Source organism: Mus caroli, chromosome 17, assembly GCF_900094665.2.
Source record: "Mus caroli chromosome 17, CAROLI_EIJ_v1.1, whole genome shotgun sequence".
Lineage (NCBI taxonomy): Eukaryota > Metazoa > Chordata > Mammalia > Rodentia > Muridae > Mus > Mus caroli.
In genome coordinates this window covers 13,153,228-13,166,916 of record NC_034586.1, presented here as the reverse complement: position 1 = coordinate 13,166,916, position 13,689 = coordinate 13,153,228, and the positions used below count along the sequence as shown (strand labels likewise).

The window sequence follows — 13,689 nt, the reverse complement described above, 5'->3', positions numbered from 1 at the left end:
CTGAGTTCAAATCCCAGAAACCGCATGGTGGCTCAAAACCATGCATAATGAGATCAAACACCCTTTTCTGGTGTGTCTGAAGACAGTTACAGTGTACTTAGATATAATACTAAATGAGTCTTTAGGCTGAAGGGAGCAGGGCTGGAGTGAGTGGGGCTGACCGGAGTGAGCAGAGGTTCTGAATTCAATTCCCAGCAACCACATGATGGCTCACAACCATCTGTATAGCCACAGTGTACTCATACACATAAAATAAATAAATAAATCTTAACAAAAAGTAAAGGACATAAATGCTTCCAAGTATGCTGAAATAGAAAGTTTATTATAAATAAAAACAAAAGCCAGGCACATCTGGGAGTGTCCAAAGTAGACAAGACATTAAGCCATTTGAAGAGAGGGATGGGGAGCCAGGGAGATAGGCAAGAGCCAAACCAAGAGGTCAGGATGGTAAATTATAGATGAAAAGACCAGGTCACCAAAATGGTTGGATTATATCAAGAAGCTGGGAGATGTCACATGGAGTTTATGGCTAGGTGACTTCTATGCTATTGGTCAGAGACAACATTGAATTCTAGGTAATTTACCTTTAGAACCCACCCTCATGGTCACATGAACTTTGAAAAGAATTTCTATTTCACCTTAAGCTTTATTGTGCACCTAGAATTGAACTGACTGTTGCCTGGAAATCTTTTCCCCACATTTTCCTGTGTTTTTAATATGCTGGCTATAAAGTGCCTTGTATTAAACACTGTCAGTCTGATCCCCCAAGTAAATCTGCACCAAGTTTTCATTCTCATCTCTTAGTATGGCTTATTTCCCTATCCCTGCAGGGACCCCATCAATAGAAATCTGAGACCTACAATGCCTTGGATAGGAAACATTATCAGGGATAGAAAACTTGGGAGTAGAAAATACCTCAAACCTAAGATTACTGACGTTTCCTGTTTTTTCTGAAACTGGATCCTTTCCTCTTTGATATCTCAAGTAGTGAAGGATAGCCAGCCTTTTAGGCCTCCACAGAGCCCTTAGCAAGGAAAGGATGTTCTCTCTGTTTTTGATTGTGTTCATTAGGGTTTTCCTGCTGTGAGTAGACACCATACCATGACCAAGGCAAGCAACTCTTAACAATGACAGCATTTCATTGGGACAGATTCAGAGGTTCAGTCCATTATCATCAAGGAGGGAACATGGCAGTATCCGGTCAGGAATGGTGTAAAAGGAGCTGAGAGTTCAACATCTTCATCTGAAGGCTGTTAGCAGAATACTCTAGGGCAGGTAAAACTAGGGTATTAAAGTCCACACCTACAGTGACACACCTACTACAACAAGGCCATACCTCCTAATAATGCCACTCCCTTGACCAAGAATGCACAAACCATCCCATTGATAGTATTTTCTTCTGCAGTCAGAAGGCCTTTCTCCCTGTATCTATGGATATGAGCAGTAGCAAAGGCATACTGACTATATGTTTCTCTTGTTTGTTTCTCAGCTCTAACACTTTGGTTAGAGGTACCAGTTCTATGCTGGCATTCTTGCCAACAGTGGCTCCACCCATAGGGACTCAGTGTTTGAGATCACAGCTGCCCTAACTGACCTCTCTCCATCCTGAATGTAACTGTTGTTATTGGTAAACCATGTAACCTCTGCATCTTACAAGGCGGCATCTTGAAGATCTGGTCTTGTCCCATGGATGTGGGCAAAAATATAAGAGCAGCCCATGGATGTCTGCATTGGGCAGCAGCGTAGCTGGGCTTAGATGACCTGGGGCCTGAAAATCTATCTTAGGGGGATTTAAGAGGAGAGACGGGTAATGAGTCATCCTGGCATCTCAGATCTCTCCTTCACTAAGAGATGAAAGGGCTTAGCCACTTCTGGCAACTGCAAAGCAGGTGTAGAAATTTCTTTCTAGTCTAGGAGAGCCACTTCTGAGCTTCTCTTAATATGTATCCCGCAGGTGTAGGGAGGTCACCTGTGGTTGGCACAGTAGGGCCTTCTTAGCGGAGGCTCCATAGTCCAAATTGTCCAGGGGCTCTAAGAGGTCCTGAGTCTCTTCTAGGCATTCTTATTTGGTTTCTGCTGTCACCAGGAGGTCATTTATACATTGTTGAAGAGAATTCAGGTTTTAGCAATACAGAATGTTAAACTCTGTTATCAACAAGGAAGTTGGTGGGTTTCCCCTCTATATTTAGTGTTACCCTGGGCATCTTTTAAGGCCATGGTTTGAATAGAGTTTTGGGGGTTTGTTTGTTTGTTTGTTTGTTTGTTTGGATTTTTTGTTTTGTTTTGGGTATTTTAATGTATTTTCTGGTCCAGTATCCCTCTTTTTCTAGAAGTCATTTGTTTTAGATGTCTTCTACAATCCTCTGGTTTGGCCATGGCTGCCAACAGGATCAATGCCAGATTGTGAGTCTGTTGTTTTCACTTTTAGACTCTTTTAGACCTACCAATAGAGCATGGTGACTTAAGAGTCTCTCTTTACCTTTAGCAGTATTGAGTCCCAATCTGAGTGGGTAAGGGAAAGCCAGTCTCCATAGCTGTCTAGTTATTGGTGGGATCCTCCAGTGGCCAGCTTTCTGCTCACTGCCTGGATTTTTTGCCCCCTTCTGTGCTGAAGAAAAGTAGCAAAAGCTGCTTGAAGTCATTCCAATTGGGCTTGTGGTTGAAGAGAGCTATTTCTAAGAGAATAATTACTGAAAGGGGGGAGTTCTAAGTTCTCCAGTTATAAAGATCAGTAGTGGCAAAGGGCCAATACTGATGAGGTTGGTTTCATTGGTCACCAACCAGCAGGACAACAGACTCAGGCTCAGGCAAAAGGCCAAGAGTCTCAGTAGCAATTCCACACACACACCCCAACCACCACCACACCCTACCTCCCAACCCTCACCAGCAGTGGGGTTGCCTGTTGCAGGGCTGTCTGACAGTTCCACCTGAAGTGTTGAATAAGGTGGGGTTGAGAAAATCTAAGGCAAAAACTTCTGCTTGTTATCTGGGGAGAAATAATTCAAGCCAAGAGAGGTATTGCCAGACTACCTCATAAGGTATTTGGTTTGAGTGGCCAAATATGAGTTAGAAAATGACTTTCTCAATCCCTTGGAACAATCCCACATCAAAGGATGTCACCATTCTTGAAGCTGGCATTGAAAGTGGGCCATCCTGACATATAGAATGCTGTTAATTGATTTTCTCAAATAATGACAGAGAGATTGACTCCTCTAGTCTTAACATCCTTAAAATGGCTGAGGAGCAATTCTGGTAGGGTTGAAAGTGCCTGTCCCATGTTAAACTTCTGTCAGAAAATCACCCTGAAAGGTAGACAACAATCAACACAAAACATAAGAAAAATTCTACTGTTCTTCTCTATCAAGCAGGAAAAGGACACAACCAGAAGGTGGTGATCACACACACACACACACACACACACACACACACAAAATGTATCTTCTCTTCTCTGTCAAGAGAGAAACTAAAATAACCAAATATGTAGATGGATACCTCTGGGATTTCTGAGCACAGGCCCATCTTCTCGTCGGGCCTAAAACATCTTCCAGCCCTGTGCAGTTGCACATTTGTCTAGCAGCACCTGACAACAACATTCGTTTTAGGCCTCTTTCTAGCACAGTATTACAGAATTATTTAGAACAGAATTATTGTGGTACTACACAGGCACATAGACATGAATTACTGTACATAAAAACATGGCCAGACTCACAAACTCAGACAGACATTACCTCTATTGAGATTCTCCAGGTCAGATCCTGGAGGCCTTGGAGTTCCTGGCCAATGCACCAAAATGTTGTACAGGAATCTTTCATGAACCCCAAAGACCACCAAGGAACTGGTTCAGATGGAATTGTATTAAGGTTTCTTGATTTAAGCTCTAGCTTGGGCCACATCACTGTCTCTGATGCAGCAGAACAGGAGGGACAGCCCTAAGCTTAGTTTATGTCAAGCATTTATAGACAGGAAGGGGGCATCTAGCCTGGTACACATGTGATTGGAGGCCTTTATGGCCTTTAACATAATTGACTGGTTGTGGGAGACAAACCATAAACTTAACTTATGGTTTTTGGAGGGTTGTTTTTTGGTTTTTTCTTTTTTTCTTTTTTTCCTGATGGGTTAGTGTTAGGAAGTGTATTGTGGGGGCAGCCTTGTAACCTGTAGGTGTAGATTTGTTGGGGGAATAGCCTAGAAACTGGTACTAGATACTGGCCTGTTAGTTAGCTTGAGTGTAACCTTAGGTCAGGTTCTCTAAGATGGAGGATGAACCCAAAAGATGTGGCCTTTCAGGCATAGCCTAATCTAATCCTAAATAAGAAAGAAGTTAAATTGCCTTTACTTTAAGATGGCTTTTAAGTCTAAAATGGAGGGAGGCTAATTCTTCACACTTGCTTAAGGAATAAGAAAGAAAAATCTAAACAAGATTGATTTCCACTATATTTTGCTGGTGGGTTAAGTACCTTGGAAATGTCTGCTAAAAAAGAAAATGTGCACTTCTACTCTGTATATTCAGTGTAGCAATCTAAAAACAGTGATAAGCTTAACCCAGGTGCAAATATTTTCAATTGCAGTGACCTTGTGAAATGGTTCCCTTTTGTTGCTCTGTTTCCAGCTTTTACATTTCCTTTTGGAATATGTTCTGGTAATTGCTGTTATTGATTGGATACTGTGCAGCATCCAGAGTGCATTCCATAGGCCCTTAGCTCATTAAGCTCATCTACCATTTTTTAATTGCAGGGAATGCATGCACTTTCAAGAGTGGAATTTACATTCTCTACTAATGTACTGCGCTTCTATGAGCTCTATTACTAAAGTGTCTTGCACAAAAAGAAAAATAGGTCTGGGAGATGGTTTAGTGAAAAAAGTGCTTATGATGCAAGCATGAGGACTTCAATCCCATAACAATATGCATGTCACAAAGGTCTAAAAAAAATCTCTCTAGTAGCTACTACCTGTTTTTTGTTGTTGCTGTTGTTTGTTTTATCTCTAGCAAATGATTTGAAGTCACCTCTTAGGTAAGAGGAATAAATATGATCAACTTAACTTATCCTAGTGAACACATGTTCTCCAGCAGGGGTATGTATAGCAGGAGTTGCTACTCAGAGTACAAACCAGGCAAAGTCAAGGTCCTCCTGCACAGGGATGCATGTCTATGAATTTAGATCTCTGGGAAGAGGGACATTAAAAAAAGTGGCTGCAAATAAATTGTGCCTTTTATAAAGGAAATATTTACTTATAAAGCACTAACAAATATGCTTTGAAGAAAATCAATTTGTTGGCAAAATCTGTAATCACAACGATTTTCTGACTTTATTCGGGGTGAAATACTCTTGCCCTGACCTTGCATATGTGCATATATGCAAACAGCTCTGCTACCTAAGCTTATTATTCAAATTCCTAAAGTTTACTTTCCTCAAGTGTAAGATGGGGTTGATAGTGTCAATCTCAGGAATCATGTGTGAGAATCACAGGAGTGGGTCTGTGACACATTTGTACAGTGTCAGCTGGCAGGCAATGAAGGCCAGGGTGAGATTGTCATTGATGAAAATTAGTACTATCTTTTCAATTACATAGATACAAAAGTATGTCAACAGCTGTGTCCCATAGTATACAATTTCACTCAAATTCACATACAGTATGTATGAGCAAATCAGTGCAAGAAGTTCATGAAGGCCAATGAAGTTAAAGACCTTTAGCTCTGGCTTTGTTGTACATGCTCTTTTTTCAAGTTCCAGATATACTTAACTCACAACAACTTTGTAGATATGTACTTCATTCACATTCTCAAAGACTGCCACCAAACAGACAGCCTATGGAGAGATAGCATTAAAGGGAGAGAATATTAAATACCAACTAACTTTGGAAATTAGCACACTAGAAGAATAATTAAGTTTCTAATAGGGTGGGCTAGAGACAGTTCAGTGCTTAAAAGCACTTTGCTATTCTCCCAGAGGATTTCAATTTGGTTCCCAGCACCCACATCTGGCAGGTCCCAATTGCCTCTAACTCCAGATCCAGGGTATCCGATTCCCTCTGGCCTCCACAGTTGCCTTAGTCAGGGTTTCTATTCCTGGACAAACATCATGACCAAGAAGCAAGCTGGGGAGAAAAGGATTTATTCAGCTTACACCTTCCTACACATTGCTGTTGATCACCAAAGGAAGTCAGGAATGGAACTCAAGAAGGTCAGGAAGCAGGAGCTTATGCAGAGGCCATGGAGGGATGTTACTTACTGGCTTGCTCAGCCTGCTCTCTTATAGAACCATGACTACCAGCCCAGAGATGGCACCACCCACAAGGAGACTTGCCCCCTTGATCACTAATTGAGAAAATGCCTTGCAGCTGGATCTCGTGGAGGCATTTCCCCAACTGAAGCTCCTTTCTCTGTGATAACTCCAGCCTGTGTCAAATTGACACAAAACTAGCCAGTACAACAGTCATATTATAAGGATTTTTTCTCTTTTTTTAACTGGATATTTTATTTATTTACATTTCAAATGTTATCCCCTTTCCCAGTTTCCCCTCTGCAAACCCCTATCCCATCCCCCTCCCCCTGCTTCTATGAGGATATTCCCCACTCACCCACTCAAGCCTCCCTGCCCTCACATTACCCTACACTGTGGCAAGCCATCACAGAACTGAGGGCCTTTCCTCCCACTGATGACAGATAAGGCCATTCTCTGCTACATAAGCAGCTGGAGCCATGGGTCCCTCCATGTGTACTCTTTGGTTGGTGGTTTACTCTCTGGGAGCTCTTGGAGGAGGGAAGGGTAATGGTTGGTTGATATTGTTCTAAGGAAGGCCTTTCTATAGGAAAGATGCAGCTTTTGTCCCTGTGAAAGATCTTTCACAGATTTAAACAGAAAAACTGTGCTGACTGCTGCAACTTCCACTAACCTTCTATTAACAGGTCACATATGACCTAGTTAGTAGTAAGGGAACACAGCAGGATGAAACTCTCAACACAGAAAATTTGTCTGTATATCAGTATGAGTGATAGAACCCCAACACATGATTGTTGCTCCTAAGTTCAAGTACCTTGGAAAAACTATTTCAATTAAAACGAATCTTCTGAAACAATTAATTATGGCAATGTTTGATAAATGATTTATGAACCTAACCTGGAGGGATAGAAGGGAGATTCTGTGAAGCTTACTTTAATGAGTTGTATGTCTAAGATATGAGACAACTGAGCTTCTGGAAGACATTGAAGAGAACATAAACCTAAATGGGTGAACAAGGGTTTAGCTAGGTCAGGGTTCCCTGTGGGCCTTTCCTAGTGACCTGCAATGTTAAGGTAAAGTTGACCCATTCCTTTCTATGACTTACAAAACTCAGGCATTTTGCTTCTAAGAAAAGAGTGGTGACATTTTTGTGTGTGTGCATATTGAAACAGATTTTATTAATTATTTTGAGATATTTAAGTAAGCTACTCTTAAGCAAAGATCGTCAAACAATTGAAGCCCTGAAATAGCTAATCTCTGGAAATTTACAGTCTTTGTATTTTGGAAAGCTGGTGATGGTTTTTGCTTGCTGAAGCAAAAACTTCTCCCACAACTCTTGCTGTGGGAGAAGAAGAGCTGATGGGAAATTTCTGCAGCCTGTTTTTACATACAGAACAAAAGTAATTTTCTTAAATTGTCTTTCTGCCACGCATATACATGTTCACCCATGCACATGGTAAATGTTTGAGTATCACTCTTAGGAAGTATGCTGATATTTGGCCATTTGTGCTTTTCTTTGCTATGGTTAAAGCATTTCTTTTTTTAAAAAACTTATAAAATTTATTTTAAAATATACAACTCAGTATTGACATTTTAAGTCATCAAAATAATTTATAATAGTTAAATGCCTCTTAAATATACATAATATCTTCTGAAGCTAAAAGTAATATGCACTCAACCAGTTTTTAAAATCTATTTGGAACATTAAACATGATAGAAGTAGAAAAAAAATCTCTTATGATGTCCTCTATGAAAGGAAATTGTGACAAGTTCCTGATTAGGCAGAAACCGTTCCATCTCCAAGAGAGAATACTCAGTGTGACTGTGGCTTCATAGAATGAGTTGGGTAGTGTTCCTTCTGTTTCTATTTTGTGGAGTAGTTGGAAGAGTATTGGTATTGGGTCTTCTTTGAAGGTCTTATAGAATTCTGCACTAAACCCAGCTGATCCTGGGCTGCTTTTAGGAGGGAGATTTTTAATGACTGCTTCTATTTCTGTAGGGGTTATGGGACTGTTTAGATGGTTTATCTGATTCTGATTTAACTTTGGTATTTGGTATCTGTCTAGGAAAATGTCCATTTCATCCAGACTTTCCAGTTTTGTTGAATATAGGCTTTTGTATTAGAATCTGATGACTTTTTGAATTTCCTCCGTTTCTGTTGTTATGTCTCCCTTTTCATTTCTGATTTTGTTAATTTGGATACTGTCCCTGTTCCCTCTGGTTAGTCTGGCTAAGGGCTCACACATATATCTTGTTGATTTTTCTCAAAGAACCAGCTCCTGGTTTTGTTGATTCTTTGTATAGTTCTTTTTGTTTCTATTTGGTTGATTTCAGCACTGAGTTTGACTATTTCCTGCTGTCTACTCCTCTTGGGTGTATTTGCTTCTTTTGATTCTAGAGCTTTCAGGTGTGCTGTCAAGCTTCTAGTGTCAGCTCTCTCGACTTTCTTTTTTGGAGGCACTCAGCTGAGTTTTCCTGTTAGAACTGCTTTCATTGTATCCCATAAGTTTGGGTATGTTGTGCCTTCATTTTCATTAAATTCTAAAAAGTCTTTAATGTCTTCCTTGACCAAGTTATCATTGAGTAGAGCATTATTCAGCTTCCATGTGTATGTGGGCTTTCTGTTGTTTCTGTTGCTATTGAAGATCAGCTTTAGTCCATGTTGATCTGATAGGATGCATGGGACAATTTCAATATTTTTGTATCTGTTGAGGCCTGTTTTGTGACCAATTATATGGTCAACTTTGGAGAAAGTACCATGAGGCACTGAGAAGGTATATTCTTTTGTTTTAGGATGAAATGGTCTATAGATATCTGTTAAATCCATTTGGTTCATAACTTCTGTTAGTTTCATTGTGTCTCTGTTTAGTTCCTGTTTCGGTCCACTGCTGAGATTGGGGTGTTGAAGTCTCCCAGTATTATTGTGTAAGGTGCAATGTGTTCTTTAAGCTTTAGCAAAGTTTCTTTAATGAATGTGGGTGCCCTTGCATTTCAAGCATAGATGTTCAGAATTGAGAGTTCTTCTTGGTAGATTTTTTTCCTTTGGTGAGTATGAAGTGTCCTTCCTTATCCTTTTTGATAACTTTTGGTTGGAAGTTGATTTTATTTATATTAGAATGGCTACTCCAGCTTCTGTCTTGGGAACCATTTGCTTGTGAAAATTGTTTTCCAGCCCTTTAATCTGAGGTAGTGTCTTTGACAATGAGGTGTGTTTCCTGTATGCAGCAAAATGCTGGGTCCTATTTAGTCTATGTCTTTTTATTGAGGAATTGAGGCCATTGGTATTAAGAGATATTAAGGAATAGTGACTGTTGCTTCCTGATATTTTTGTTGTTAGAGGTGGAATTATGTTTGTGTGGCTATCTTCTTTTGAATTTGTTGAAAGATTGCTTTCTTGCATTTTCAAGGGTGTAGTTTCCCTCCTTGGGTTGGAATTTTAAATCTATTATCTTTTGTAGGGCTAGATTTGTGGAAAGATATTGTGTGAATATGTTTTTGTCATGGAATATCTTGCTTTCTCCCTCTATGGTGTTGAGAATTTTGCTGGGTATAGTAACCTGGGCTGGCATTTGTGTTCTCTTAGGGTCTTTATGACATCTGTCCAGGATCTTCTAGCTTTCATAGTCTCTGGTGAGAATTTTGATAGATCTGCCTTTATATGTTACTTGACCTTTTTCCCTTACTGCTTTTAATATTCTTTTTTTGTTTGTTTGCATTTGGTGTTTTGACTATTATGTGATGGGAGGAATTTCTTTTCTGATTTAATCTATTTGGAGTTCTGTAGGCTTCTTGTATGTTTATGGGCATCTCTTTCTTTAGGTTAGGGAAGTTTCCTTCTATAATTTTGTTGAAGATATTTACTGGCCTTTTAAGTTGGTAATCTTCACTCTCTTCTATATCCATTATCCTTAGGTTTGGTCTTCTCATTGTGTCCTGGATTTCCTAGATGTTTTGGGTTAGGAGCTCTTTGCATTTTGCATTTTCTTTGACTGTTGTGTCAATGTTTTCTATGGTATCTTCTGCATCTGAGATTCTCTCTTCTATCTCTTGTATTCTTTTTGGTGATGCTTTCATCTATGACTCCTGATCTCTTTCCTAAGTTTTCTAACTCCAGGGTTGTCTGCCTTTGTGATTTCTTTATTGTTTTTACATTTTTAGATCATGGAAGGTTTTGTTCAATTCCTTCACCTGTTTGGTTGTGTTCTCCTGTAATTCTTTAAGGGATGTTTGTGTTTCCTCTGTAAGGGCTTCTACCTCTTCTCCTTTGTTCTCCTGTAATTCTTTAATGGGTTTATTTATGTCCTTCTTAAAGTCCTCTATCATCATTATGAGATATGACTTTAAATCAAAGTCTTTCTTTTCTGGTGTGTTGGAGTATCCAGTGCTTGCTGTGGTGGAAGAACTGGGTTCTGATGATGCCAAATAGCTTTTTTCTGTTGCTTCTTGCCCTTGCCTCTCACCATCTGGCTATCTCTGGTGTTAGCTGGTCTTGCTGTCTCTGTAGCTTGTCCCTCCTGCAAGCCTGCATGTCTGCACTCCTGAGAGACCAGCTCTCTCCCAATGATATTTGGGTATGGCATGCTGTGGCTTAGGATCTGCTCCCTGTGAAGACAGAAACCAATGGAAACTGGAAGGATTCTGTCTCAGGCTGATCCTCAGTTCTTGTATCCTGATGGCTCTGGGCAGGTCCCTCTTGGACCAGGAATTTAAGCAGAAGTGGTGGTCTTACCTGTGCTGACAGGTGTTGGCACTCTTGGTAGACCAGCTGTCTCCTGACAGTATTTGAGTATGTAGCACTGTGGCACGGAATGAGCCTCCCACCTTCTTTATCAGAAACAAAGGCCTTAGAGGATGATACCCTCCTCTTTCTTGGGCATCTGTCCCTGAACACCAATTCATCCTTAGTGCATCAGAACTGAAGGAGCTTGATAAATTTAATAAACTAGATGCTGAAGCTGATGAAGGTTGGGCAGGTGCTCAGATGGAAGTAGATTATACAGAACAGCTGAATTTCAGTGATTATGATGAGCAAGGAAATCCTTTCCTAAAGAGAAAAGCAGTGAGGAACAAACTTCAAAAACACCTGAAAGCACAGAAAACCGAAATGAAGTAGATAAAATTTCAAGCATCTTCTCAGATACCTGCTCAGCCTCCAGTCACAAAAAGTCCTTATGAGAAGGGGCCACCATTCAACCAGGAACATGGACCATCTTCACACTTGCTACCACCTCCCAAGTTGCTTGCACAACAGCATCCTCCACCTCCAGATCAACAAATACTTGGAAGACAAGGCCCCTTTCCCTCAAAGCCTGAAGTACCTGATAATGTGTACTTACAGTACCTCTTCATTGAGTACAAAATCTACAACCATATCAGATGCTCCTAACACTTGTAAAAGAAAACTCCAACAATTACAGACCAGCAGCCTACCTTCTGCAAGTCATTTTTCACAGTTGAGCTGTATGCCTTGCCTTATTGCACATCAACAGCAGAGCCTGCAAGTTTACATGTCTCAGTCTGCAGCAGCTCAAATCCCAGCCTTCTGTATGGATACAAGTCATTTATTCAATGCCCTGCATGCAGGATTGACTCCACCATCCCTGGCTCAGCAGTAGGGCTTCCAACATGGTCTCTTGCAGCCAACATCGCTTCAGCACATTCCAATCCCTATCTATGCCCCACTGTAAGGGCAGCATCAAGCTCAACTGAGTTTGGGGGCTGGGACTGCTGTTTCCCAGGCTCAGGAATTATTCAGTTCTTCAATTCATCCATATAGATCACAGACAGCCTTTGTGAAAAGCAGTCTTTCCCAGACTTCTGTGGTACAGCTATCCATAACTTCCCAGCTGTGCAGCACCAGGAACTTGCCAAGGCACAATCATGTCTTGCCTTTCAACAGACTTCAAATACTCAGTCCATCCCTATACTGTATGAACATTAGCTGGGGCAGGCATCAGGACTAGGACGTTCTCAGATGATTGATACACATCTTCTTCAAGCAAGAGCAAATCTTACTCAAGTCTCAAATCTTTACTCTGGGTAAGTACAGCAGCCTGGTCAGACAAATTTTTGTAACACTTCCCAATCAACAAATGCTCTTCAGCAGGTTACAGTGCCTTTACCAGCATCCCAGCTTTCGTTAACTAATTTTGGATCTACAGGACAACCTCTGATTGCTTTGCCTCAGACACTTCAGCCCCAGTTACAGCACACAACCCCACAAGCACAAGTTCAGAGCTTGAGCCATCATGCCCAAATAAGCCAGCCTTTTAGAGAATTAATCCCTGCTGGAACACAGTATAGCATGATGACGACTGTCAGGAGCATTAATGGGACAAGCTAATAACTAGCCGGTGATCATCCTGAGATGGCCTGCTTCAGATTATTATATTATCGGCGACACGTTTGCCCTTATTAAGCAAGACTATAAGGGATTCATTTTAGGAATTATTCCTGCTATTAATATATATTTCCTATTATTATTAAACATATGTAACAATCACTAAGTAATAGCACACCCCTTTGGAGCAGATCTCTGCAGGTCCATAAAGATGTACTGTCTTGTAGTGATGCTATATAGACAAATAGATGAATTCTTAAGTCTTAATGATGATTCTATAAGAATTCCTAAAATTATATCTGGGATTATTAAGCTTTTTTATATTGGGACTGCTATTAGGTCATTTTCTGATAGTCAAAACTGCAATGAGAACTCTGCCAGTCTCCCAAGTGTCACCAGTTAATTGCTCTTAGTAACCAGACTCTCTCCTACTCAGAGCACATTACAAGAGGTTGTAAAACAATTAACAAAAGGTCATAAAAAGGGGAAGTAAGGAATTATTATAGGTTCTAGGACAGAAGATAAAATATTGACTGGGTTTATCTATATAAAACTTCACTAATAACTTACTTATGGCTTTAAACATTCAGTGAACCTGTGGAACTGAGACAGGTGATGGGTGTTGAGCTAGATAATTACTCCTAATGGATATGCATGTAAACAATCTCTGTTGTAAACTTCTATTTCAATTTATGATTTGATTTTCTGTGTGAACTTTTGATGAACTTTATAACGTGATCATTTATTCTGAAAGATGTTTAAGTGCTGAGGACAAAGAGAAGAATGAAGGACTGAGGTGAGAGGAATTGAGCTGTAAGAGGGGACTGAGCTGAGGAGAAGTTTTTAGAACACTTTTTAGACAGAACTGAACTCAAGAAGAACTTAGAAGTATAGGCATAGCTTTTGGAGAAAAGGCACTGAGAGTAGGAGCATTGTTGTGACTTCGGAGCAGGAGGAGAGAACATGATTAGAAGGAAACTGCAGAGTGGAATGACTTAGAAACTATAGATAACATAAAAAACTAAGAAAGCAACGTGCAGGAGGCAAAGGGAAAGAGGAAAAAAGAAGCTGCAGAGAGGAGAAGGTGCAGGCAGGCTTCTCCTTACCATAGGACAGAACAGGTCCCTT

General features: G+C 40.3%; 1 protein-coding gene across 1 annotated transcript in view; it reads left to right on the top strand.

Moving 5' to 3' along the window:
* Nucleotides 1-2,374: 2,374 nt before the first annotated feature.
* LOC110283934 (protein PRRC2C-like) overlaps nucleotides 2,375-13,689 on the top strand; it is a 21,749-nt gene continuing 10,434 nt past the window's right edge. Inside the window, 3 exon segments of the mRNA XM_021149483.1 lie at nucleotides 2,375-2,403; nucleotides 11,127-11,280; nucleotides 12,328-12,537. Coding sequence (XP_021005142.1) covers nucleotides 2,375-2,403; nucleotides 11,127-11,280; nucleotides 12,328-12,537 — 393 coding nt within the window.